We start from the raw sequence: 20,931 nt of genomic DNA on the forward strand, positions 1-20,931 counted from the left end.
GCCGGTGGGTCAACTTACTCTTGTTCTCAAATCAGGATGAACCAAGTTAGTTATTTTTTTGTGCCTGAAATCTTGACTCACTTAGCATCAACTTCAACAATGTACAAAAAACCAGATTCTCACCCTACTAGTACATCTGAACCTAAGAGAAAAACTACAAAAGTCTTTGACTATGTTTCATCTTAAAGAGTTGGGAGAGCTGGACGTTGCCAACTGGGGACCTCTGAACTGGAGACAGCCCAAAGGCCACGGTTTTCTGTGGGTGCTGAACCTAGGAGCTGGGTTGTTGCTACTTCAGGTTGCTCTAAGACAGTAATTATAAAGACAGCAGAGTCTGACCAGTTCAGCTCTCTCCTGGGGTAGGGAAGGAAGGGGGAGCAAGCAAGTTCTTGTGGTTCATTCTGGTCTCTAACCTGCGAGGAACAGGCTCATTTCCCCTTGGCAAGGTGCCTGAGGCAGCTGCCAGGCGGATGCCCTCTTTTTCCTACCTCAGTTCTCCTCTGACCTGACCGGACCTGACCATAATGCTCCCAAGATCATTTCCTTCTTATCATTCAGGTACAGTCTAGCCTCTAATTTGATATCACAAACACATACAGTCTACAGATTTTTCCCAGACACTACCCTCAGTTAGAAAGCCTGTCTTCCGAGGAAATAGAGCCCCAATGCAACACTCAGGTTCTCTCACAAACCGCCTGTCCCTTGCTTTCAACTAGGAAGTTCAAAGGTGGCAGAACTGTACAGCCCAAACTGCAAAACCAGAAACAAAAATAACCTGAGGAAAGGAGAGGTTGTCTTCCTAGAAAAGGGTCCACTCAATCGAAGAGGTTGGCTGTCCTTTTTCCCCTGGCTGATACCATTTCGTTTCTGTCAACTTTGCTGACCCCAGGAAGATTGTATAAACAGAGACAAGGGGAGGGACCCCTCCACCCTATGGGTACATCTGCTGCCGCTGCTGCCAGGTGCACACAACGCAGTCCACGCTTCCGGATGACGCACCTGGACGGGGTCCTTACCCACGTGTGGGGGGCGACGCGGGCATCCCCAGCCCCGTGGCCCCCCAGCAGCCCTGGGGGAAGGGAGCAGGGTTGAGGGCGTACCTCCGGGCTGACACCTCAGGCCGGTCCCCCCCGCTTCTCCCCCATTTCCAGCAGATTGCTTCGCATTAAGGGCACTTTTCTCTCAGCCTCCTGCCCTAAAGCCCTGCGCACCTACATCTCTCCAAACAACTGAGCCTTCTGCTGGCCTTCTTCGGCTCAGGTACGCGCCAAGAGGGGTGGGGGAAAGGGGCCCGCTCTCCACCGCCCCCTTTCCTCTCCTGCCCACGATCCCCACGCTTCATCGGGGATGTGTGTTTTGGGGTGTGCGGGTTAAGTGGGGGCTCAGAATGCCCCAAGCGTCCCTTACCTTCCACAGCCATGCTCTCACAGCTTGCCTAACGCATGCATAATTTTCTTGGCCGAAGTGCTCGTCCTGCCCCGCGCCACCCCCCGCCTCTCGCTCTCGCCTAAATATTCTGCGCTCAATCTGCTCCAGGACCAACCTGCCGCGGTCACGCAAAGCGAGGCAGCCGGCTCCAGGCTGCGCGCACGACGGCCTGGGAATTGTAGTTCCCTCCCCCTCGCCCCGGCCTGGGAAAACGCCCCAGTTCGTCCGCGGGGCGCGACCCCGCCTCCACTCTCTAGACTGCACCTCAGGCTTCGGGAGCAGACCCGCTCCTGGGGAGCAGACCCGGGGTCCTCGGGAGCAGACCCGCACGCCCCGCGCGCCCCGGGAACTACGTTTCCCACGATGCCGCGCGCCGGGCTGCGTTTGGCGCTCGGAGTGAGGACCGGGATCGAGATCTTCCCGGTGCATTAGAAGGGGTCGGGCACCGTGCGGGCCGGGGCGGGAGGAGGCGGCGGCCGGGCCGTGACCGGCCCCCTGCGCTCAGCGGCCTGCTGCATCCACCTGCCCTCCCTGACCGCCCTCCCTGCATTGGCCAAGACCCCAGCCGCGCCCTGGTTTTCTGCCAGGGCAGGGGGCGTTTGAGCCTTGCTCCTGTGCACCCTGGGACGTGTGCCGTTTGTGGGAAATCCTGCCAAGTGACACAGCTGTCTTCAGATCCTCCAGGGCGGGACGTGTTCCGGTGACTAAACTCTTGGTATGGGGGGAGGGTTGGGCAGGACAAGCCGGAACAGGTAACATCCCGAAGGGTTATTAGGAGCAAAGTCTAGTAACGAGGTTTCACCGGAAGACATCAGGTGCTGGAAGCCTTTCCTGGCTTCCAAGTGGGAGGCTTTCAGTTTGCTTGGCCTGGAACCGGTTGACTGGGTTAGGACCTTATAATTAATGGTACCTATAAGTCAGTGCTCTTTCAGCTTTTGAAGCAATTCCTCATATCCAATACCTATGCCCTGTATCCATTACCTGTGCCCTGTCTCCTGTTACTTGGGGCATAAGAAACAGATAGGATAAGGGGAATCACGTCCGGGGTAATAGAATTCCAGAGCTGGAAAATAGGTATAAAAATGAAGTTCCCAAACTTTTTTCTCAGCGTGCGGAAATATAGATGCTGTTGTGACTGTTTGGGGTAAGGGAATAGGCTTGGAAACAAATCTGGCTCTAGACTGGGTTAAGACTTAAAGGTCTTGATCTCGGAAATGCATAGGATACCACGTCCACCCCCGCCTACACCATTACTCTCTACTTCTGCTACCCCTCCCCGACCCCTTTTGCTCTTTCTATATAATTATTAAAATTCATTCTGTAAAATAATTCTAAGGAAGTACAAAGGTCCAGTTCTTCCCATAATGACTACATAGATTTTGTCCGTCTTGTTCATATAAATTTTTTTTTTCAAATAATTTTGTTTCTGTGTGTGTGTGTGTGGGCATATGCACACCTGCTTTTTTGGTTATTAAGCGCACGCTTAGTGCTACTACTGGGTAATATGCCATGGCTTTCTTTTATGTTTGAGCACTTTAAAAAAATACCTGCGTGCAACCATTGAATGTCTTTCATGATACTTAACTCTTGAGTCCATCCAGCTATGTATAAATCAATCCAAGGAAAACTGGGTACAATATAATCAGACCTGTTAAGTGAAATAAAATTTCCGTGAGAAAAAGAATTTTTCCAACCTAATATGCAGCAAAGCTTAAGGACTCGAAATCCAGGTTTTTCTCCACCTCCCACCTCCCCATTCCCCACCCCACCAAAGGCATAAAATTGCCAACGCAGTGAGTCCTTCCTTAAATTCAATTAATGAAAAAGAAAACCACGGAACAGGCAGTATCAATGGTTCTCAACTGTGCCAGTTTGAAAGGATGTATGTACCCTACAAAAGCCATATTTTAATCCTAATCCCATTTTGTAAAGGCAGGCATTTCGTCTGATCCCTATTCAATACTGTATGTTGGAAACTTTAATTAGATTATCTCCATGGAGATGTAACTCAATCAAATGTTGGTATTAAGCTTGATTAGATGGAGATGTGACTCCACCCATTCGGGTGGGTCTTGATTAGTTTACTGGAATCCTACAAAAGGAGAAACATTTTGGAGAAAGCTGGAGATTCTGAGAGAACAGAGAATGACATAGCCATGAGAAGCAAAGAGTTCACCAGCCAGCGACCTTTGGAAATGAAGGAAAACACCTCCCGGGGAGCTTCATGAAACAGGAAGCCAAGAGAGAAAGCTAGAAGATGATGCTGTGTTCGTCGTGTGCCTTTCCAGATGAGAGAGAAACCCTGACCATGTTCACCATGTGCCTTCTCACTTGAGAGAGAACCCCTGAACTTCATCGGCCTTCTTGAACCAAGGTATCTATCCCTCGATGCCTTAGATTGAACATTTCTATACTTGTTTTAATTGGGGCATTTTCTCAGCCTTAGAACTGTAAACTTGCAACTTATTAAATTCCATTTTAAAAGCCATTCCATTTCTGGAATATTGCATTCCAGCAGCCAGCAAACTAGAACATCAACCTTAGCAGGGCCTAAACCTTTTATAGTCACATATTTCTAAGCCCCACCTTAGACATATAGAAATCAAGATCTCCAAGGCATTGGGTAGGGGCGTGCAAGTTTTTAAAACCCTGAGGTGCTTCTAATTTGCAACCAGGTTGAAAAGTATTGATCTGTATTTCAAGCTTTTAAGGATCTGGAAATATTAAAATTTTAAAGTCATTGAGATCCATTAGGAATTCAAAAACTTCATTTTAGTTCAGCTCTTTAATAGCCTTCCCAACATGTTGCCCCAGTTTGATTTACACTTTGGGGGTAAATGTAGATAAGATGTGATTGAAATATTAGTTTGAGCCATGTGAAATAGCCAATATTCAGCTGTTTTCTTATTTTTGAATAGAGCAGTGCCATGTGGTTCAACCAGTTAAAAGATAAGCAGCAGTTAAGTAAGGACTTTCAGTTCTGGCCGAATATTAGAATAACCTGAGAGCTTTGAACAAACAGTAATGCCCATGAGATGAAAACACAGAAATTACCAAGTTTTGGCAGGACCGTGGAGCAGTCAGGACTCTTACAGCTGTTAGAGGTGTGCACATTGATACAACCACTTTGTAAAATCATTTGACTGTAAAATTAAGCTAAATATACACATATCCTATGACCTAGAATTCCTCTCCCAAGTGTATACTCAACAGCTATACAAATACATGTTCTCCAAAAAACCGGTATAAGAGTGTTCACTCTGTATTATTAGTAATAGCTCCAAACTGGAATCAAACCAGATGCTTAACAACAATAGGTTGGATAAATAAATTGTGATACAACCAAACAGTGCTACACAGCAGGCTCAGCAAACTATGGCCCAGGTTTTCTTGTTTGGCCCATGAGCTAAGTATGGTTTTTACATCTTTTAAAGGTTGAGGGGAAGAGGAGAATCAAAGGTAAAATAATATTTTGAGACATGGAAATTATATGGAAGTACCTATATAATATCCTCAATGTTGCCTCTTGGCCTGCAAAGCTTAAAATATTTCCTATCTAGCACTTTATAGGAAAAGGCTTACCAAACCCTGCTGTAAAGTAATAAGAACAAACTACAACTGTGTACGACAATACAGATGAACCACGTGTATTAATTATCTATTGCCATGTAACAAATTACCCCACAGCTTAACAACATGAAACAATGCACATTTATCATCTTATAGATTCTGCAGGTTAGAAATCTGGGCACAGCTTAGCTGGGGCCTCTGCTTCAGGGTCTTTCACAGGCTGCTATCAGGGTGTTGGCTGGGCTGAAATCATCTGTCATCTGAAGGTTCAACCAGGAAAGAGTCAGCTTCCATGCTCAGGTGGTTATGGGTGGAATTCAGTTCCTCTGGCTTTTGGACTGGGGGCCTCAGTTCCTTACTGGCTATTGCCTCAAGGCTAGCCTCAGCAGTTTGCTACAAGGGCCTCTCAAACATGGTACCTTGCTTCATCAAATCCAGCAAGAGCGGGAGTCTGCTAGGAAGACAGAAATCACTGTCTTTTGTAACTTAATCCTGGAGGTACCATATTTTATTGGTTAGAAGCACTCAGGGGAAGGGGATTAGACTATGTGTTGAATAACAGGAGGCAGACTCAGAGGTTTTCTTAGAGGCTGCACACCACACTACACAAGCCAAAGAACAAAAGAAGTCAGGACAAAAAGAGTACATATTGCATGATTCCACTTATATAAATCACCCCTCAGGGTGTATTGGGTAAAGGGGTGAACTGTTAGTTACTGGAAGGAAGCCCTACAAAGGCATCTGGGGTACTGAAAACATTTTGTTTCTTGATCTGGTTGCTTTTTATATGTATGCTATCTGTGAAGAATTATTGAGCACACATACACATACGTATGGTTTGTACAAGTTTTTGCATGTGTATTATACTCTAATGAATAACTTTAAAAGGTGAAAATGTCTGCATGTTTAGAGTCAAATATGCATAAAAGACCCATTTATCAGCCTCTCCTTGATTATCTGTGCTTTATCTTTTTCTTTACCATAACAAAGTGGCAGTTCAATTCCATTCTATTTAACAAATATGTTTTGAGAACCTACTATGTGCTCTTCTAAGTACTTCAGATATGTAGTAGGCAGAATTTCTAGGCAAGGCGCTCAGGATTCCATACTATACTCCAGAACCTGTGAATGTGATGATATATTCCTCCTGTGATTGTGTTATGTTATAAGGAAACAGTGAGCTTTGAAAAGGAAGATTATCTGAGAGAGTATCATCTAACTACGTAAGCCCTCTGCTTAAAAGCAGAGAACTTTCTCCTGCTGGTGGCAGGAAAGGAAAGCAGCTGAGGAACTGAGATACCTTTGAGCCATGAGAAGGGCTCAATGCACCATTGCTCCTTTGAAGATGGAGGGGAACCCTTGATGACAGCTGGGAAGGAAATAGGAACCTCATGCCTACGACTGCCAAGACTGAATTCTGACAACAATCTGTGTGAGCCTGGAAGTGGATTCTTCCCAGAACCTTTCAATAAGAGTCCAACCCAACTGTCACCTTGATTTAGATCTTGTGGGACCTGGAACAGAGAACCCAGATGAATTTGTCCTGACCTCTGACCTACAAAACTGTGAGCTAATAAAAGGGTGTTGTTTTTGCTGCCAAATTTGTGATAATTTGTTATGCACAAAAGAAAATGAATACAGGAGACGCCCTGGGCAAAGCCGGACCTATTTTGGGGGGTAGAGACAGATAGTTAAAAAAAAAAATTATAATAATGATAATAATAATACAAATGCAGACAAAGTAAATCAGAATCTCCAGAGGGAGGGGCTCCCTCCCAAGCATTTCTTTCCTCCTTTAAAATTGCTCTGGAGATTCAAACCTGTACTATTGAGCAACTCTCTTCAAGGGATAAAGAACAAAAGCCCGGGTAAAAAGTCTGCAGAAGAAATGTTTCACTTTTCTCTGTTACATGCTCTTTAACCTGTCACTGATTCTTGTCATGTCTTCTTGCGCCATGCCTCTCGAATGCGGGTTCCTCTCCAGGCCCTCTGCTACCACCTTGGAAAAGTCAGACCAACCTGGGTCCACAGCCTGACTCTGATGAATAAGAGTTGTTTCCCCTTCAACATGGCACATGATATCACTGAACTGGTTTCACATTTGTAAATTGGCAGTGATGATTTTCTCACAGGGTGGTTATGGGAATTAAATGAGTTAATATATGTGTAACACAGAGATTTCCTGGTATGTAATAAATAGCAGGTACATGTTGGTTATTTTTATGAAATGTTTCCCATAATTCATCCTATTAGGTGCTCAAAAATATTACATTTACTTCCTTTCCCCAAGTCCTAAGTTTTAACAGTTCATACCCAGGTATAAAATATAGTTTTCTTTCCCTGTTTCAGTGCACCACATTTGATTCATCAAACATTTTTGGGTAATCCCCATGGGTCCAGTACTATTGTAGGGCCTGGGAATTCAAAAATGAGCTCTTAGGTTTAGCAGGGTTGGGACAGAGGGTTGGGCTAGGAGAGAGAGGTGGGTGGGGAGGAGACTGGCAAGTCAACTGACTATTAAATGCCATGTGATAAGGGTCTCAATGTCTTCATTTTAAGTACAAGAAAACTCAAGAACAGATGACTTAATGATTTTCTCATTTGTATCAAGTACAACAGAGTTGGCCATTTTTTCCCCTAAAATATCCATTTTCCCCTTCCCTCCATAATAATAGAATCCTGGCTTTATTTAGGATGGAAATGTTCTACTTAAAGGACTACATGTCCTAGCCTCTACTGTATGCCTAATTTCAGGCCAGTGATATTTAGTAAAACTTATTGAATGAGACCTCTAAACATCGTTCTTAAAAGGGGTGTTGCTGTCAGTGTTTTGACATTTTGAATTTTAACATTTGCCCTTCCTCTGCCCTCTGCCTTGAACACAGGGCTGATGGCTGGAGCTGCAGCAGTCATCTTGCACTATTTGGTGATCTTGAGGGTTGGTGACCTGTGCCACAAAGGGCAGAGTAGAACTAGAGAAAGAGTTGGCACACATGATGACCCTGGGACCAACAAACCAGCCATGGACTGACTACCTCTGGAATTCTTTCATATGAGAGAAGGTAAAATTGTAACTTGTTTAAATAACTGTTATTTTTGGTCTGTGTTATCAGCAGCCCAGTACAGTTTCTAACTCAGTCTTTGTCAGGGGCAGAGTCCAGATTCCAACCCATGCCTCCAAAGACCATAACTTAATTACTATTATACTTTTTCTTGTGATGGATATGCCTTTGAATGCTGCTATTGATTCCTATACTTCTTCATATCTTCTATAGTCTCAGTCATACTGCTGATTACGTAATTGGTGCTCAATAAATAATTTCTTCTTGTTGTTGATACAGTAGCATTTATTGACTGTTTACAAGTGCCAGACTGTGTACTTTGCACTTTCCAATTCATTATTTAATTTAACCCCTATAATTTTGTGATTTATCCCCATTTTCCATATGAGGAAATTGAGGCTCAAAGAGGTTAAGTATTTTGCTCAATGTCTCAGGGACATGAAGTGGTAACAGAAGGAGTCAGTTACACTGAGTGCAGAACTTTGCAGCATCACTCCATGCAGACTTAAATATTGATCACTTAATCAAAAACCTGATTTCAGGAGTATTTGAGCAATTAGAAATTGGCAATAAGAATAAAATGAAGAGTTTTCAATACTTTAATGTCTGGAAATATTATTTCTAGGAGTGACTCAATAATTGCTGAATTCAACAAAGGCGAAGAAAGGAAAAAGCTAGTCCATCACTTTATTACAATGATTTAAACAAAATAAAAGAGGAAATATTAAGATATGATTATTGATTTTATCAGATCCTAAAATTTACAATAATGTATATAAGTATTTTACTATGTTTGTTGTTCTAACTAGGTTGCCATCTTAACATGGCTGTATAGAAAACTTCCATAAATCTCAGAGGTAAATAGGATTGTTATGTATGTCTAGTCTATTCAAAGAGGACTTATAAAACTAACCAGAAGGATCCAAACTCTAATGATTAGAAATGTTTGACAGGATAGAACTGAGAGAGAAAATAATTTTCTATGTTACTGAAACAAATAATAACTCTTTCTAATCCTTGAGGCATGAACAGAAGTGCCAAGTTAAAGTGCCAAGTTATATCAGGCTCCTGTTGGAGGAAGTAAGCATATTTCAGGGAATGTGGTTCAAGTAAAAGCATAGCCAAATCTATTTTGTGATAGGTCTCTAAGATTCTATAGCACCTTTCTTTTAAACTATACTTCCAAAATCAAAGACTCAAATTGGATGCTCAAAAATTTGGGCAAAATCTGGTTTTTATTTTATGTGGTTATCTTAATATTTGGTTAAGAATTCAAGCTTCAGAGGCATACAGAACTAGGTTGTGATCCTGACTGATATTTACTAGTTGTTCGTCATTCTTTGACATTACTGTGCCTTGATTTCCCCTTATATAAAACAAGAATAGTCTCACCTAACTCACAGCGCTGGTATACCATATGTTATACAGTTCTGGGAAATAACGAAAATCCAATAAATGTCTGCCATCCTCATCTTCCTTCTTCTTTTCTTCCTCCTCCTCATCACCACTATTCAAGGAAGGTCCAGAAGTCATTTCCCAAGAGCATAAATACTCTTCAGTGCGGTGGTAACATGGTCCTCCAGGCTATTTTTTGGTGGCCAGATGAAGGTCTAAAGCAAGTCTGCCAGTCCTGACCTCAAGTTAAGTGACAGAATGAGCTTAAATTGTTCAACGCCGTGCCTTGTCAGAGTCACAGGAAAACATTCAGTGTTGTGTCACTGTCTTGAATAGCTGTAAAAGCAGTAGTCTGCCCACTTGCCCCTTCTGTTGATAGAATTGACCGTTGACAGATTCTGTTGATAGGCTGTGGTCTGATTGTGAGCCACAATGGCATATTTAGGGCAAACTTTCTGTGCTCTGGGAACCTACCCAGGGGTAAATTTGCAGCAACTTTTCATAGCAGAGTTGCCTACAGAGTGAAAATTGGAAACAGTCTTGGACATCATGGAATGATTATCTAGAACTACTTGCCATCTGTGCACTTCAGCATAACTCTAAAAAAAGATGCAACTGATTTTCACAATCAGACTCTCCCACATCAGGCTGCAAGTCCACATGGTTTGATGGATTCACTTTTACCTCTTTCTCTGTGGTAGAATTCTTTGCTTAGACAGAGATTCTGAAGCTGTTACTTTCATTTTCTTTGTCCTTTCCCTTTCCCTCTGCTCCTCTGTTAATAATTAATAAATATTTATACCTTCATCCTTATATATGGTACAATGAGCATTCACATACATTATTGCATTTTATCCTTAAATTATTTGTGAGTGGATATTATTTACTTTATTTTATGGGCAAGAAATAAAGGCTCAAGAATGACAGGTGATTTTCTTAAATTCATACAACCAGATAGAGCCTGACTTTGATACTTTTGCCTTCCAGATCCAGTACTTTTCTATTACATTTCTCAATGCATCATCTCCTTAGGTTGAAAAGTACAGCTTACTCTACTGACTACCAGGAATATATAAAAATGCACCCTGATACAAAGATACTATGGCATTTCAGTAAAATCCTATCTTAATTGTGTAAAATAACTTGCTGAGAGTGAAACTTTTCTTGAATGAGCTGCTAGAAAATACAGTTGGCTTCATGGATGATTTTAGCTTGAAAGTGTTCACCTTTGAAACTCTCTACGCCCAAGCAACTATTTCCTGTCATCAAGAGACTGCTGTAGCTTGCTAACTATTGACCATACAATTCTGTCCCTGTCCAATCCCTTCTTCACCCAGCAAACAGATTATCACCCAGATCCAATCATCCCATTACTCTGCAAAGTGCTTTAAATGCATCCAGTGTTCCTTGGTGAAAGTCTACAATACCTAACAAAGTTTTGCTTGGTCTCCCAGTCAAGGTTAGTTTTCTATATTTTTGTGGAAATTTCTTTCTGGAACTATAATTACATCAGCTTGTAGGAATGCATTTATTGTTGTTTTTGTTTCACTAGTATCAGCTCCTCTACTGGTTCTACAAGACTATGAAAAGTCTGGTTTTGCCCACCTTTGAAGTTCCAGCAACACACACTATGACTGGCCCATAATAAGTATTTAATTCATATGTTATATATTTATACAAAACAATGACTGAATGAATGCATGGATGAACTACTTTACCAGGATTAAGGTTTTATTTTTCCCTGTGAAATTGCAAGTTCTTCCTCCCTCTCTCCTCCCTCCATTCCCTCCTTCCATCTCTCTAACCTTGGCTCAGCTGGGTGGCTAAGCTTTAAGTTGAGGCAGCTAGGGAAGCTCTGTTCCTCACTGTAGATTTGTGAGTAGGTTGTGGCAGTTTTTCCCCATGTGAGTTCATTCTGGGGCCAGGCTAAGGGGGTGGCAGCCACCCTGGGACAGCCATGCTCATGGCAATGGCAGAAGAGCTGAAGGATGAGATGAAAGTGGGTCAAAATTGGTCACTTTCATTTCTGGCCTTATCTTATTTGCCAAAGCCAATCACGTGACCAATCCCAAAGCCAAGGCAGAAAGACATATACTCTGCCTACAGAATTGCGCTAACTGGGATCATTATTCAATCTCCACAATGACGGGACCATTTATATCTCTTAAATATGCTTCCTTGGGCCGCAGCATCAGAATCCCCTGGGAGCTGGTTAGAAATGCAAATGCTCAGGCCCCACCCCAGACCTACTGAATCAGAACCTCATGGCAGGGAGGGGGTTGGACTCAGAAATCTATGTTGTAACAAGACCTCTAAGTGATTTTAATTCACACTCAAGTTGGAGAGTCCTTGTCATAGAAGACTGAATCCTAGGCTTTGGAGAACTCAATTTAGTCATTGTTCTTAAGAAAGGAGTGAGAAGTACGACCTTTGAAAGCTCTATTTATCCCAATCGGATTTCTCAGTGTGAGTGTATGTTTCTGATTATGTAGAGGTGTGGGATAGGCACACCCGGTTGTCAGCAAAAAGGAGGGAGAAAGGAATTATTCATAAGGAGATAGATACTAGAAATAGAGTGAGTTTAACCAACTCTGAAAAATAAGGATATAACTCTGAGGAAGGCAGGCTCTACTCACCCCATGGAGCAGCAGGGTTGATGCAGCACTGTTCTTATACCCAGATGTCATCCCAATGAATTTTCACTTTCTGTGGGTGTGAGGAAGAGGAGAACAACAAGGTTGTTTGCCCGAGGCTGTGGCATGAGCTACCCTGGGTGGAATCAACGAAAAAAATGTAGGTAAGGGGCTTTCCAAAGTGGTTCATACATTTGTGGAAATGATTATTACCAAGGACATATTGCTGACTCCATAGTTCGGCCTTCATCCGGTTCTGGAAAAGAATGACCCTGGGACCCAAGTGGCTGTATGTATAAAGTGAGAGAGAGAAAATGCCAAAATCAAATACAGCATTTGGAACATAGGAAGTTAATTTACTGGTGAAGTCGCATCTAATGCACAACCATATTTAACAAAGGGGAGTCAGATCTTAAGTGGGGCTAGATTCTTAAGTAAAAATGTAAAATTCAGGAATTGGCCATATTACTCTTGAAACTTCCTTATATTGGCCATGATATAGGGGACATGTAATTTTACATATGCAGTCTGTTCTTTTTTTTTTTTTTTTTTTTTTGGTATGCTAAAACGGTGGGGTTACATTTCCTTGTTTTTCCATGTGAGTATCCCATTATTGCAGCACCATTTGTTGAATTTTTTGTTTGGTTGAATTTTTTGTTTGGTTGGTTATTTTTTTTTGTTAATTTGCTTGTTTGTTTTTTGGGGAAGTGCATGGGCCAGGAATCGAACCCGGGTCTCCTGCATGGCAGGCAAGAATTCTACCATTGAACTACCTTCACACCCTCTTACATATGCAGTCTTGCACACTAAAATTAGAAAATCTAAAGGTAGGAATGTAAGGAAAGTCTTTATAGAAATGTTTGTTATATTCAAAACTTTATGCCTTTAAAATAATGACCAAGTTCCTAGTTGTGAATGGAGAGATGAAAAAAGATAACCAATTTTCTTTCTGGGACTTAAGGCCTATTTGATTTCGTGAAGATTAAATGAAAAAATTGAAAACCCCAACTTAGAGTGGCAATTGGTCTCAAAAGAAATGGCATTCTGTTCTATAAATTTAACCTGCCTAAATGAAGTAAAAACTTATGGAGTGGTTACTATGTGAAGACATTGTCCTAAGTTCTTTACAAAAACCCAGGCATGCAAACACTAGAGGCTATGTGCCTAACCACTGCACATGCTGCTTTTCTAATCGTTTACATAGTGTGTTCCGCCATATGCAATTGTGGAGGATGGCAGGTCAAAGGCAAATTTGACAGATTACTGTCCTCATAAACCTGAATCTAGGGTTCAATCCTAATGTCAGTCCAACTCAAAGAAGTAAAAGGAAAAATGCAGCATAGGAGATGATATAGATTGCACCTGGACAAGAGAGAATGCTGCATTTCCAAGATGTGCCTTGTAAGGGAAGGCCAACATTAGCATGGAGTTGCCCTGGGTTTTGTCTTCTACTCACTTTTACCAACCTGTAGTGAATGGTTAGTGAACAACATAGTATTTAAAAGTATTCCTATGAGAGCTGGAGGTTTTATCGAGGGACCCTAAAAGTTGCAAATCTGCATTTTCTGGGGGTGGATGAAATTATAATCTAATTTTTACCCCACAGTTTTCAATGTTAATAACATAGCATCTGTTAAGCTTTCTTCTGTGATGCAGTGGTATATTTGTTAAGGTGATCTCTGCTTTCCTCATACAATCCTTCTATGGACATTTTGAGGAACTTTCTTCATCATTTCCTAGGCTGGTCTAAGGACAAAACAACCCACTCCAACCAAGCATCCCTGAAGCCCTAGTTCCTTACATGTGCCTCACATGTACAGCATGTGTTAATGACTCTGCCTTCAGAAGTACAGTTATAAGTAGAAGTACCTGGGCTCTGGAAACATCAGCTCTAAGTTCAAAATCTACCTCTCATGACATATCAGCTAGGTGAGTGGCAACAGATTAATTAATGTCTCTGAGCTTTGTTTTCTCATTTATAAAACAAATACCATATCCTTCACAGGTTTGTTTTTTTTTTTTGATGATAAGTTATCTATCTAAAGAACAAATTACTCCACAATTAACAGCTTTATACAATGAACTTTTATCATCTGACACTTATCTCGGTGATTCAGGCCATTGCAAACAGTTTAGTTGGATGTATCCAGCTTGGGGTCTCATGAGGTTGCAGTCAAGGACTGGAATTATTTGAAGGCATAAGTGGGGCAGGAGGATCAACTTCCAAGGTGGCACATTCATTCACTTAGTGAGCTATTGCTTGCTCTGGCAGGAGGCCTCAGCTCCTCACCATGTGAACCTCTTCACATGGCTGTGGGCGTGTCCTCACAAAATGGCGGCTACCTTCCCCGAGAGGGAGCGAACATGAAAGAAGCCCCAATGCCTTTTTCTTTTAATCTTTTTTATTGTATAGTATGCATACATACAAAGCAAAGAAATAAAAGAGCAATGGTTTTCAAAGCACTCTTCAACAAGTAGTTACAGGACATATCCCAGAGTTTGTCATGGGCTACCATATGATCCTCTCAGATTTTCCTTCTACCTGCTCCAGGATATAGGAGGCTAGAAGGCTTAAATTTTTTTTATCATCACAATTGACTTTTTTTCCTTCTCTTTTCGTGAAAAATAACATATATACAAAAAAAAAGGCAATAAATTTCAAAGCACAGCACCACAATTAGTTGTAGAACATATTTCAGAGTTTGACGTGGGTTACAATTCCACAATTTTGAGATTGTACTTCTAGCTTCTCTAAGATACTGGAGACTAAAAGAGGTGTCAATTTAGTGATTCAGCAATCATATTCATTTATTAAATCCTATTTTCACTGTATAACTCCACCATCACCTTTGATCTTTTCATCCCTTCCATGGGCTTTGGCTATTCTAACTTTTTCATGTTGGAAGGGTCTATCACTAATATGGGGTAGGGAGACAGAACTATCTGATGTTCTGAAGAGGCCGGGCCCTCTAGGTTTCATGACTTATCTGGATCAGGGACCATTCTGGAGGTTGTAGGTTTCTGGAAAGTTACTCTAGTGGATGGAACCCTTATGGAATCTTATATATTGCCCTAGGTGTTCTTTAGCATTAGCTGGAATGGTCCTAATTGGGGGTTGGAAGATTATGATAGGTAGCAAGGTCTAACTGAAGCTTACGTAAGAGCAACCTCCAGAGTAGCCTCTCGACTCTATTTGAACTCTCTCTGCCACTGATACTTTATTAATTACACTTCTTTTCCCCATTTTGGTCAGGACAGATTGCCCAATGCCTTTTGTGACTTGGTCTCAGAAATCACTCACATCACTTCCACCTCTTCTGTTTCCCTACAGGCGAATCTCTAAGAACAATCCAAAACTCATAGGGAGGGGAACTCACTTCCACTTCTTGAAGGAAGCGTCTAAGAATCTATGGACACATTTTAAACCACCACAAGAGGTAACATAATGAAACTTTTGGCACAAAATAAGTGTTTAGTAAGCAAAAGCAAGTATGAAGCCTTAAATAGTAAGTGCTGTGTTCTACGCCACATCCTCAGCCAAGGCATAGTGCTTGGCATGTATCACCCTTCTTATATGATGAGCTCAAATGTATTAAACAGTGACCCTAAATTTGTTGCTTCTCTTGTATTAGGTGCTGTGCTAAGCATTTGATGGAATAGCTCATTTAGTCTTTACAATAACTCTGGGAAATGGGTACTAATGAAATTATCCCCATTTTATAGATGGAGTACCAAAGCATAGAGAAGTTAAGCAATTTGTTGAATGTTAATATATTAAAGGACATGATAGAGCCAGGAATTGGTCTCAGGTCGTCGACTCCAGGATGCATGCTTTTAACCACCATGCTTTGGACCTTCCCACAAATCAAAGTCTCTCCATTTCTAGACCTTCATCTACTTAGATCTTCCAGTGTAGACTCTGGATCTCCACACTATCACTTTTGCCCTTACCAGTACCTACTTCTTTTTATTTGCTCTGTACTTACTCCATGTCCCTCCCCACCCCTCCTTTGGCTTCTACTTTAAATGTTCTCTAGTCTATTTGTGTATCAAATCTTGCTTATATTATTTTGAGTTTCCATTTTCATTGATTGTAGACAGACTGTTTTTTGTTGAAACCATTTCCTCATCTTTTTAAATGATAGTGACTTCCTATCTTATGGGCTTGTTGTAAAAGTTCAACAATTAAATGGAATAATAAATATGAAAGTACTTTGTAAACTATTAAGCAGGGGTCAAAGATTCTGTTGCCAACAGTGACCAGGGAGATAACAGCATTTAATGAAGTGGGCTGGCCAAGTGAAATTCAGTTGTAGGAGAAGATAATTGGGAGAACTCTTGCCCCAAAGAAAAGCATTAAAATTTTAAAACATTTAAACTCTACTCAACTAAACTTAATTTACCCAAGAGCCATGTCAAGTCTATAGTCTTCCAGTTTGCAACCCCCTGCTCCTAAGCATTATTCAGATGTAGAGGTTTATTATTTTTGCATCATCATTTTATATTTTTCCCTGGTCCAAAATTATTCATGTGAAGTACTCCTACCTCCTCAACTTATTTGCCCTGGAATGTTTGGAAGTAGGAGCAATGATAATTGAGAAGTTTGTATCTTTAGGACTTTTTTTACAGATCTGGACTGCCTTAAAAATTCCCAGACACAGTTTTTCACAATGTGAAGGACAGGAATTTCTCCCTCACACTCTTCTTTTTTTTCACTCCTTTTATCAGACATCCCACAGCCTATCTACTTTCATCTCTCCTGCACCTTAAATTTCTCCTTGAAACTTTGATGTTTGAAGGTCCTGTAGTTAAATAAAAGTTTGATAGCCACCAAACTAGATGATTGTAAAGCCTGTTTCCTGCTCTAAAGTTTTATGATTACATGAGTCTTCCTTCCCCATGGCTCCCCATCTATACAGAAGTTAGTGGCCCCATCCAATCAATTTGTCCTCAGTAATTGCTCTCTTGTGTCTCCCTTTCTTGTCCTTTATCCACTGTCCTCATTCTATACTTGATAAGGACTGAAATTGTAATATTGTAGCAGTCCCTTAATAGGGTTCACATCTCCAGTCACTCTCACCTCCAAATTATCTTGCATCCAATGGTCACATAAATCTTCAAGAATATCCTCTTTGGTTATGCCACTCTATTGTTAAAAAAAAAAAAAAAAGAAAGAAAGAAAAGAGAGAAGAAAAAGAGCCTTTCGATTGGCTTTGTAGCATTCCTCAAACAATGTCCCACAGACCTTAGTAGATAACAGTAGAAAGTTTTTGGAGGACACAGTCTTAAAAGTTGGGCGGTTTTCTTTACTAATTGGATTTCCTAAAGACTTTGGTATGCTAATGTGTAACATGAATCTTCGAAAGGTAGAGATATTATAATCTAAGAGATTTGCTCTCTCCAGGTTGTTATGGACAATCACAGGTTTCAAGTAGTGCAATGCTTTAGGGTTCCCTACTTGGAAGCTATTTCTCATCACTATGATACTTCTGGCTGGGTGACGAGTCTGCTCACTCTATTTAGCACAAGAAAATCCAAAAAGTCATTCCTCGGTAGGCTGTTGCTCTATATTTCCTCTACTGCCCAACGTCTTACATACCCCAAATCACTACTCCAGAATGCTGAGGTGTGTGTGTGTGCATGTACACATAAGCATGGCTTTCTTTACTGAAGGGCTGGATAATGTCAAAAGGACATTGCACCACAGGATGAATATGATAAAGTCAAGTCCTGAATGTATAACTTCATCAGGGTCCAAAAATGTGTGGATGTGGGTGTGGGGGTTGGAGAGTGGAGTGGTGACTAAGAAGTCTAGTGCTTCATAAAGAGTGTCCATAGTTTCTAACCTGACTTTCCAGCCCTGGTTTTGCCCAGAAAACTTTGTCTTCTGAACTTCCCCATTGAAACTCCATTCATATTCTACCCACTGGGTCATTCCTGGACCCGTAGTGACTCCTTGCATTAAGACATTTCCCCCAAGTCCAAGTCATTAAGCTCAGAGTAACATCCCAGGGTTTTTGTTGGGATAATTAGTAATTTTTTCTAATAATCTCAGAGCTGCAGTATAGTAAGGGGAAGGGGTCTTGGTGTTCCAGGTCTTAGAACATTGTCCCAGTGGGCAGGTACTCTCCCGGGCAGATCTTGTTGGAGTTCTCTGTAAAGATACACCATAAAAAAACCAACGAACAAACCAAACAAAAGCATGTCATTGCCTGCTCTAAAGTTACCTTAATTCTCAGGGAAAGGACAATCCCTCAAACCCTTATGAAAAGGAAAGTATTTTGCTAATTGCTTTGTAATTTGCTGCATAATTTTTTCTCCCTTTCAAGGTGGTACATCTCATTATTATTCAGAGTAATATTACATTCAAAGTTGCTGCTTTTAGCTCCTGTCTCTTTGGGCCTGATGGGGAAAGAAAGAAGCCACATCCTCCTAAAGACCGTTCCCTCAGTGATAGTTGGAAAGTTGGAAAGATGCTCTATATAGTCCTTTAGCTGAAAAATGTTTAGTATTGCCTTTGGTAGCTAGAAAATGTTTATTATAATTCTTCACTCACACAGCTTTGATTCATCTAAAGCCTAAAGGCCTCTGCTAGAATAGCTTGCTATTGATCTAATCTCAAAAGTTTATTCTCTGTTCTTAGTTACATTAACCAGATCTTCTCAGCTTTACTTGCAGGAAATGAGATAACAGCCTAAAGCAGGATGGAACAGCACCAGCACCAGAAACATCATATGGACTAATAAATCAGCACCTTTTTGCCTTGAAGGCCAAAGATCTGAGCCTGGATGGTCAGCAAAGAGGGGAGGACATTTCTTTTTCTCCTTGGTCTAAAAGCCTGAGTCCCCTTTCTTACTTTGAGCTGGTCTTGGAAAGATCTTCCAGTTCCTTATGTGTGCTTTCACAATAAAACTCATCTTCTCACCAAGAGACATGTTTCTCTGCTTAGTGCAGGATTAGGTGGGCCCAACTATTGGAAACAGTGCTGGGTTTTTTCACTATTATTAGTCATAGAACACTTGAAGAACCATTCAGGTAGGGAGAGTTAGTTAGTCCCTGTGTTGAGCACTGGAAATGGAAACATGAATAAAGGCATGTTTCCTGCTCTGAAAGCTGGCATTAAAGGGCATTTATTCATTTATTTGTTCATGTATCAATTACATTTTGAGCACCTAACATGTGCCCAGTACATGTTGGGTATTAGGGAGTGTCTTAAACTGGAATTCCCTGAAAATAGACTCTGAGACTGAGAATTGTGAATTTTGTGCGGAAGATTGATTGCAGAATATTCTTGGGAGATACACCAGAAAGAATGTGAGGAAGGCCAGTCTGAGTAGGGAGAGAAACTACCTTTCAATAAGGTGATAACTGAGCCTCTCAGGAGTGCTGAAGCTGAGACAAGTCTTTATAATTGTCCCAAAGACAGGAGGCCAGACCTTTGTGTGTGCTACATCAGCCAGACATTGGTGGTCCCTCATTGGTGTCCTGCTCTTCCTAAAGGGTGTGTAATTCTGGGCAAAGTCCTCCTTTGAAGCCTAAGGCAATGACACCTGAGAGGCAAGGCTTTGAACCTCTGCGATCAATATCCCCAGTAGCAGGGAGATGGAAAGAAATCTACTCAAGAGAACAAGAGCATCTACTATGTAATAGGAACCAGAATCCTTTCATGGCTGAAGGAGCTGTGCAGGTTGGAAGGGATTATGCCCTAGAAAAGTCATGGTTTAATGTGGAGGCAGCCATTTCTTTTAACCTCTATTCAGTACTTTAGGTTGGAGACTTAATTAGATTATCTCCATGAAGATGTGACTCACCCAATTAGAGGTACTAATTAGAGGGAGATGTGACTCCACCCATTCCAGATGGGTCGTGATTAGTTTACTGGAATCCTTTAAAAGAGGAAGCATTTTGGAGAAAGCTTCAGAATGACAAGAACCATGAGAGCCCACACAGCCAGAGACCTTTAGGAGATGAAAAAGGAAAACATCCCCAGGGGAGCTTCATGAAACAAGAAGTCTGGAGAGAAAGCTAGCAGACACTGCCATGTTCACCATGTGCCTTTCCAGTTAGAGAGAAACCCTGAACTTCATCAGCCTTTCTTGAGTGAAGGTAACCTCTTGTTGGTGCCTTAGATTGGCTATTTCCATAGACTTGCTTTAACTGGGACATTTTCATGGCCTTAGAATTGTAAACTTGCAACTTAAAAAATTCCTCCTATTAAAAGCCATTCTGTTCCTGGTATATCATGTTCCAGCAGCTATCAAATTAGAACAGGGGCTAACAGTTTAGTTGAAGAGACATGGTGGCAAAGAGGCAATTATAGCCGAGTGCAGTAGGAACATGAGGGTACATAGCAAGAGCAGCCAGCCCCGTCTGAGGGTCCTGAGAAGGATTCCCCAAGAAGGCAATGTCAAAAACCAGAAAGTAAGGAGGAATTAGGCAGGTGAAGGGCATGAGTATGACAGTAATTAGGGAGTGAGAGACCTCCAAATAAAGGGAACGGCACATGCCAAGGGCAGGAAATGTGAGAACCTGGCATAGGAACACCTTCAGTGACAGGAAAGGCTGGTGTGGAAAGTGCAATAGAAGTGATGTGAGAGGAAGCAAGAGAGCCGAGCAAGGGCCTGGACCTGCAGGATGAACCTAGAGGGCAGAGGGGCGATACCAGAGGTTGAAGATTTTATCCTAATGACAATCAGTGTTTCCTACAGGAAGTTACAGGATAGAATGTATGGTTCCGGCTGCAGTGTGGAGAAAGAAGTCAAGGTAAAAGAGCAACCTCGGAGTTTGATGCAGGGGATAGTTTATTAGTTACAGGTGAGAAATGAGAGGTACTTAAAATGGAG

General features: G+C 41.6%; 1 protein-coding gene and 1 long non-coding RNA gene across 10 annotated transcripts in view; one reads left to right on the forward strand and one right to left on the reverse strand.

Annotated features, from left to right (window-relative positions):
• The window catches only part of SAMD12 (sterile alpha motif domain containing 12), a 433,476-nt gene extending 431,910 nt beyond the window's left edge, over positions 1-1,566 (reverse strand). For all 4 annotated transcript variants that reach the window (XM_077167535.1, XM_077167536.1, XM_077167533.1 and 1 more), the window contains exon 1: positions 1,408-1,566. In XM_077167535.1, the coding sequence (XP_077023650.1) occupies positions 1,408-1,420 (13 nt within the window). In that variant the 5' untranslated portion in view covers positions 1,421-1,566. The remainder of the gene's footprint in view (positions 1-1,407) is intronic.
• On the forward strand, positions 1,094-19,145 carry LOC143688981 (uncharacterized). Of its 6 annotated transcripts, none has more exons than XR_013178429.1 (7): positions 1,838-2,128; positions 7,884-8,060; positions 10,793-10,914; positions 11,008-12,252; positions 13,829-14,017; positions 15,420-15,525; positions 18,755-19,145. It is a non-coding gene; the product is annotated as an uncharacterized LOC143688981 (long non-coding RNA). The 6 variants fall into 6 exon arrangements; XR_013178433.1 differs by having other exon boundaries at positions 11,008-12,248; XR_013178431.1 differs by lacking the exons at positions 10,793-10,914; positions 11,008-12,252 and having other exon boundaries at positions 18,755-19,134.
• Positions 19,146-20,931: the final 1,786 nt, after the last annotated feature.

Source organism: Tamandua tetradactyla, chromosome 6 (assembly GCF_023851605.1).
Source record: "Tamandua tetradactyla isolate mTamTet1 chromosome 6, mTamTet1.pri, whole genome shotgun sequence".
Classification (NCBI taxonomy): domain Eukaryota; kingdom Metazoa; phylum Chordata; class Mammalia; order Pilosa; family Myrmecophagidae; genus Tamandua; species Tamandua tetradactyla.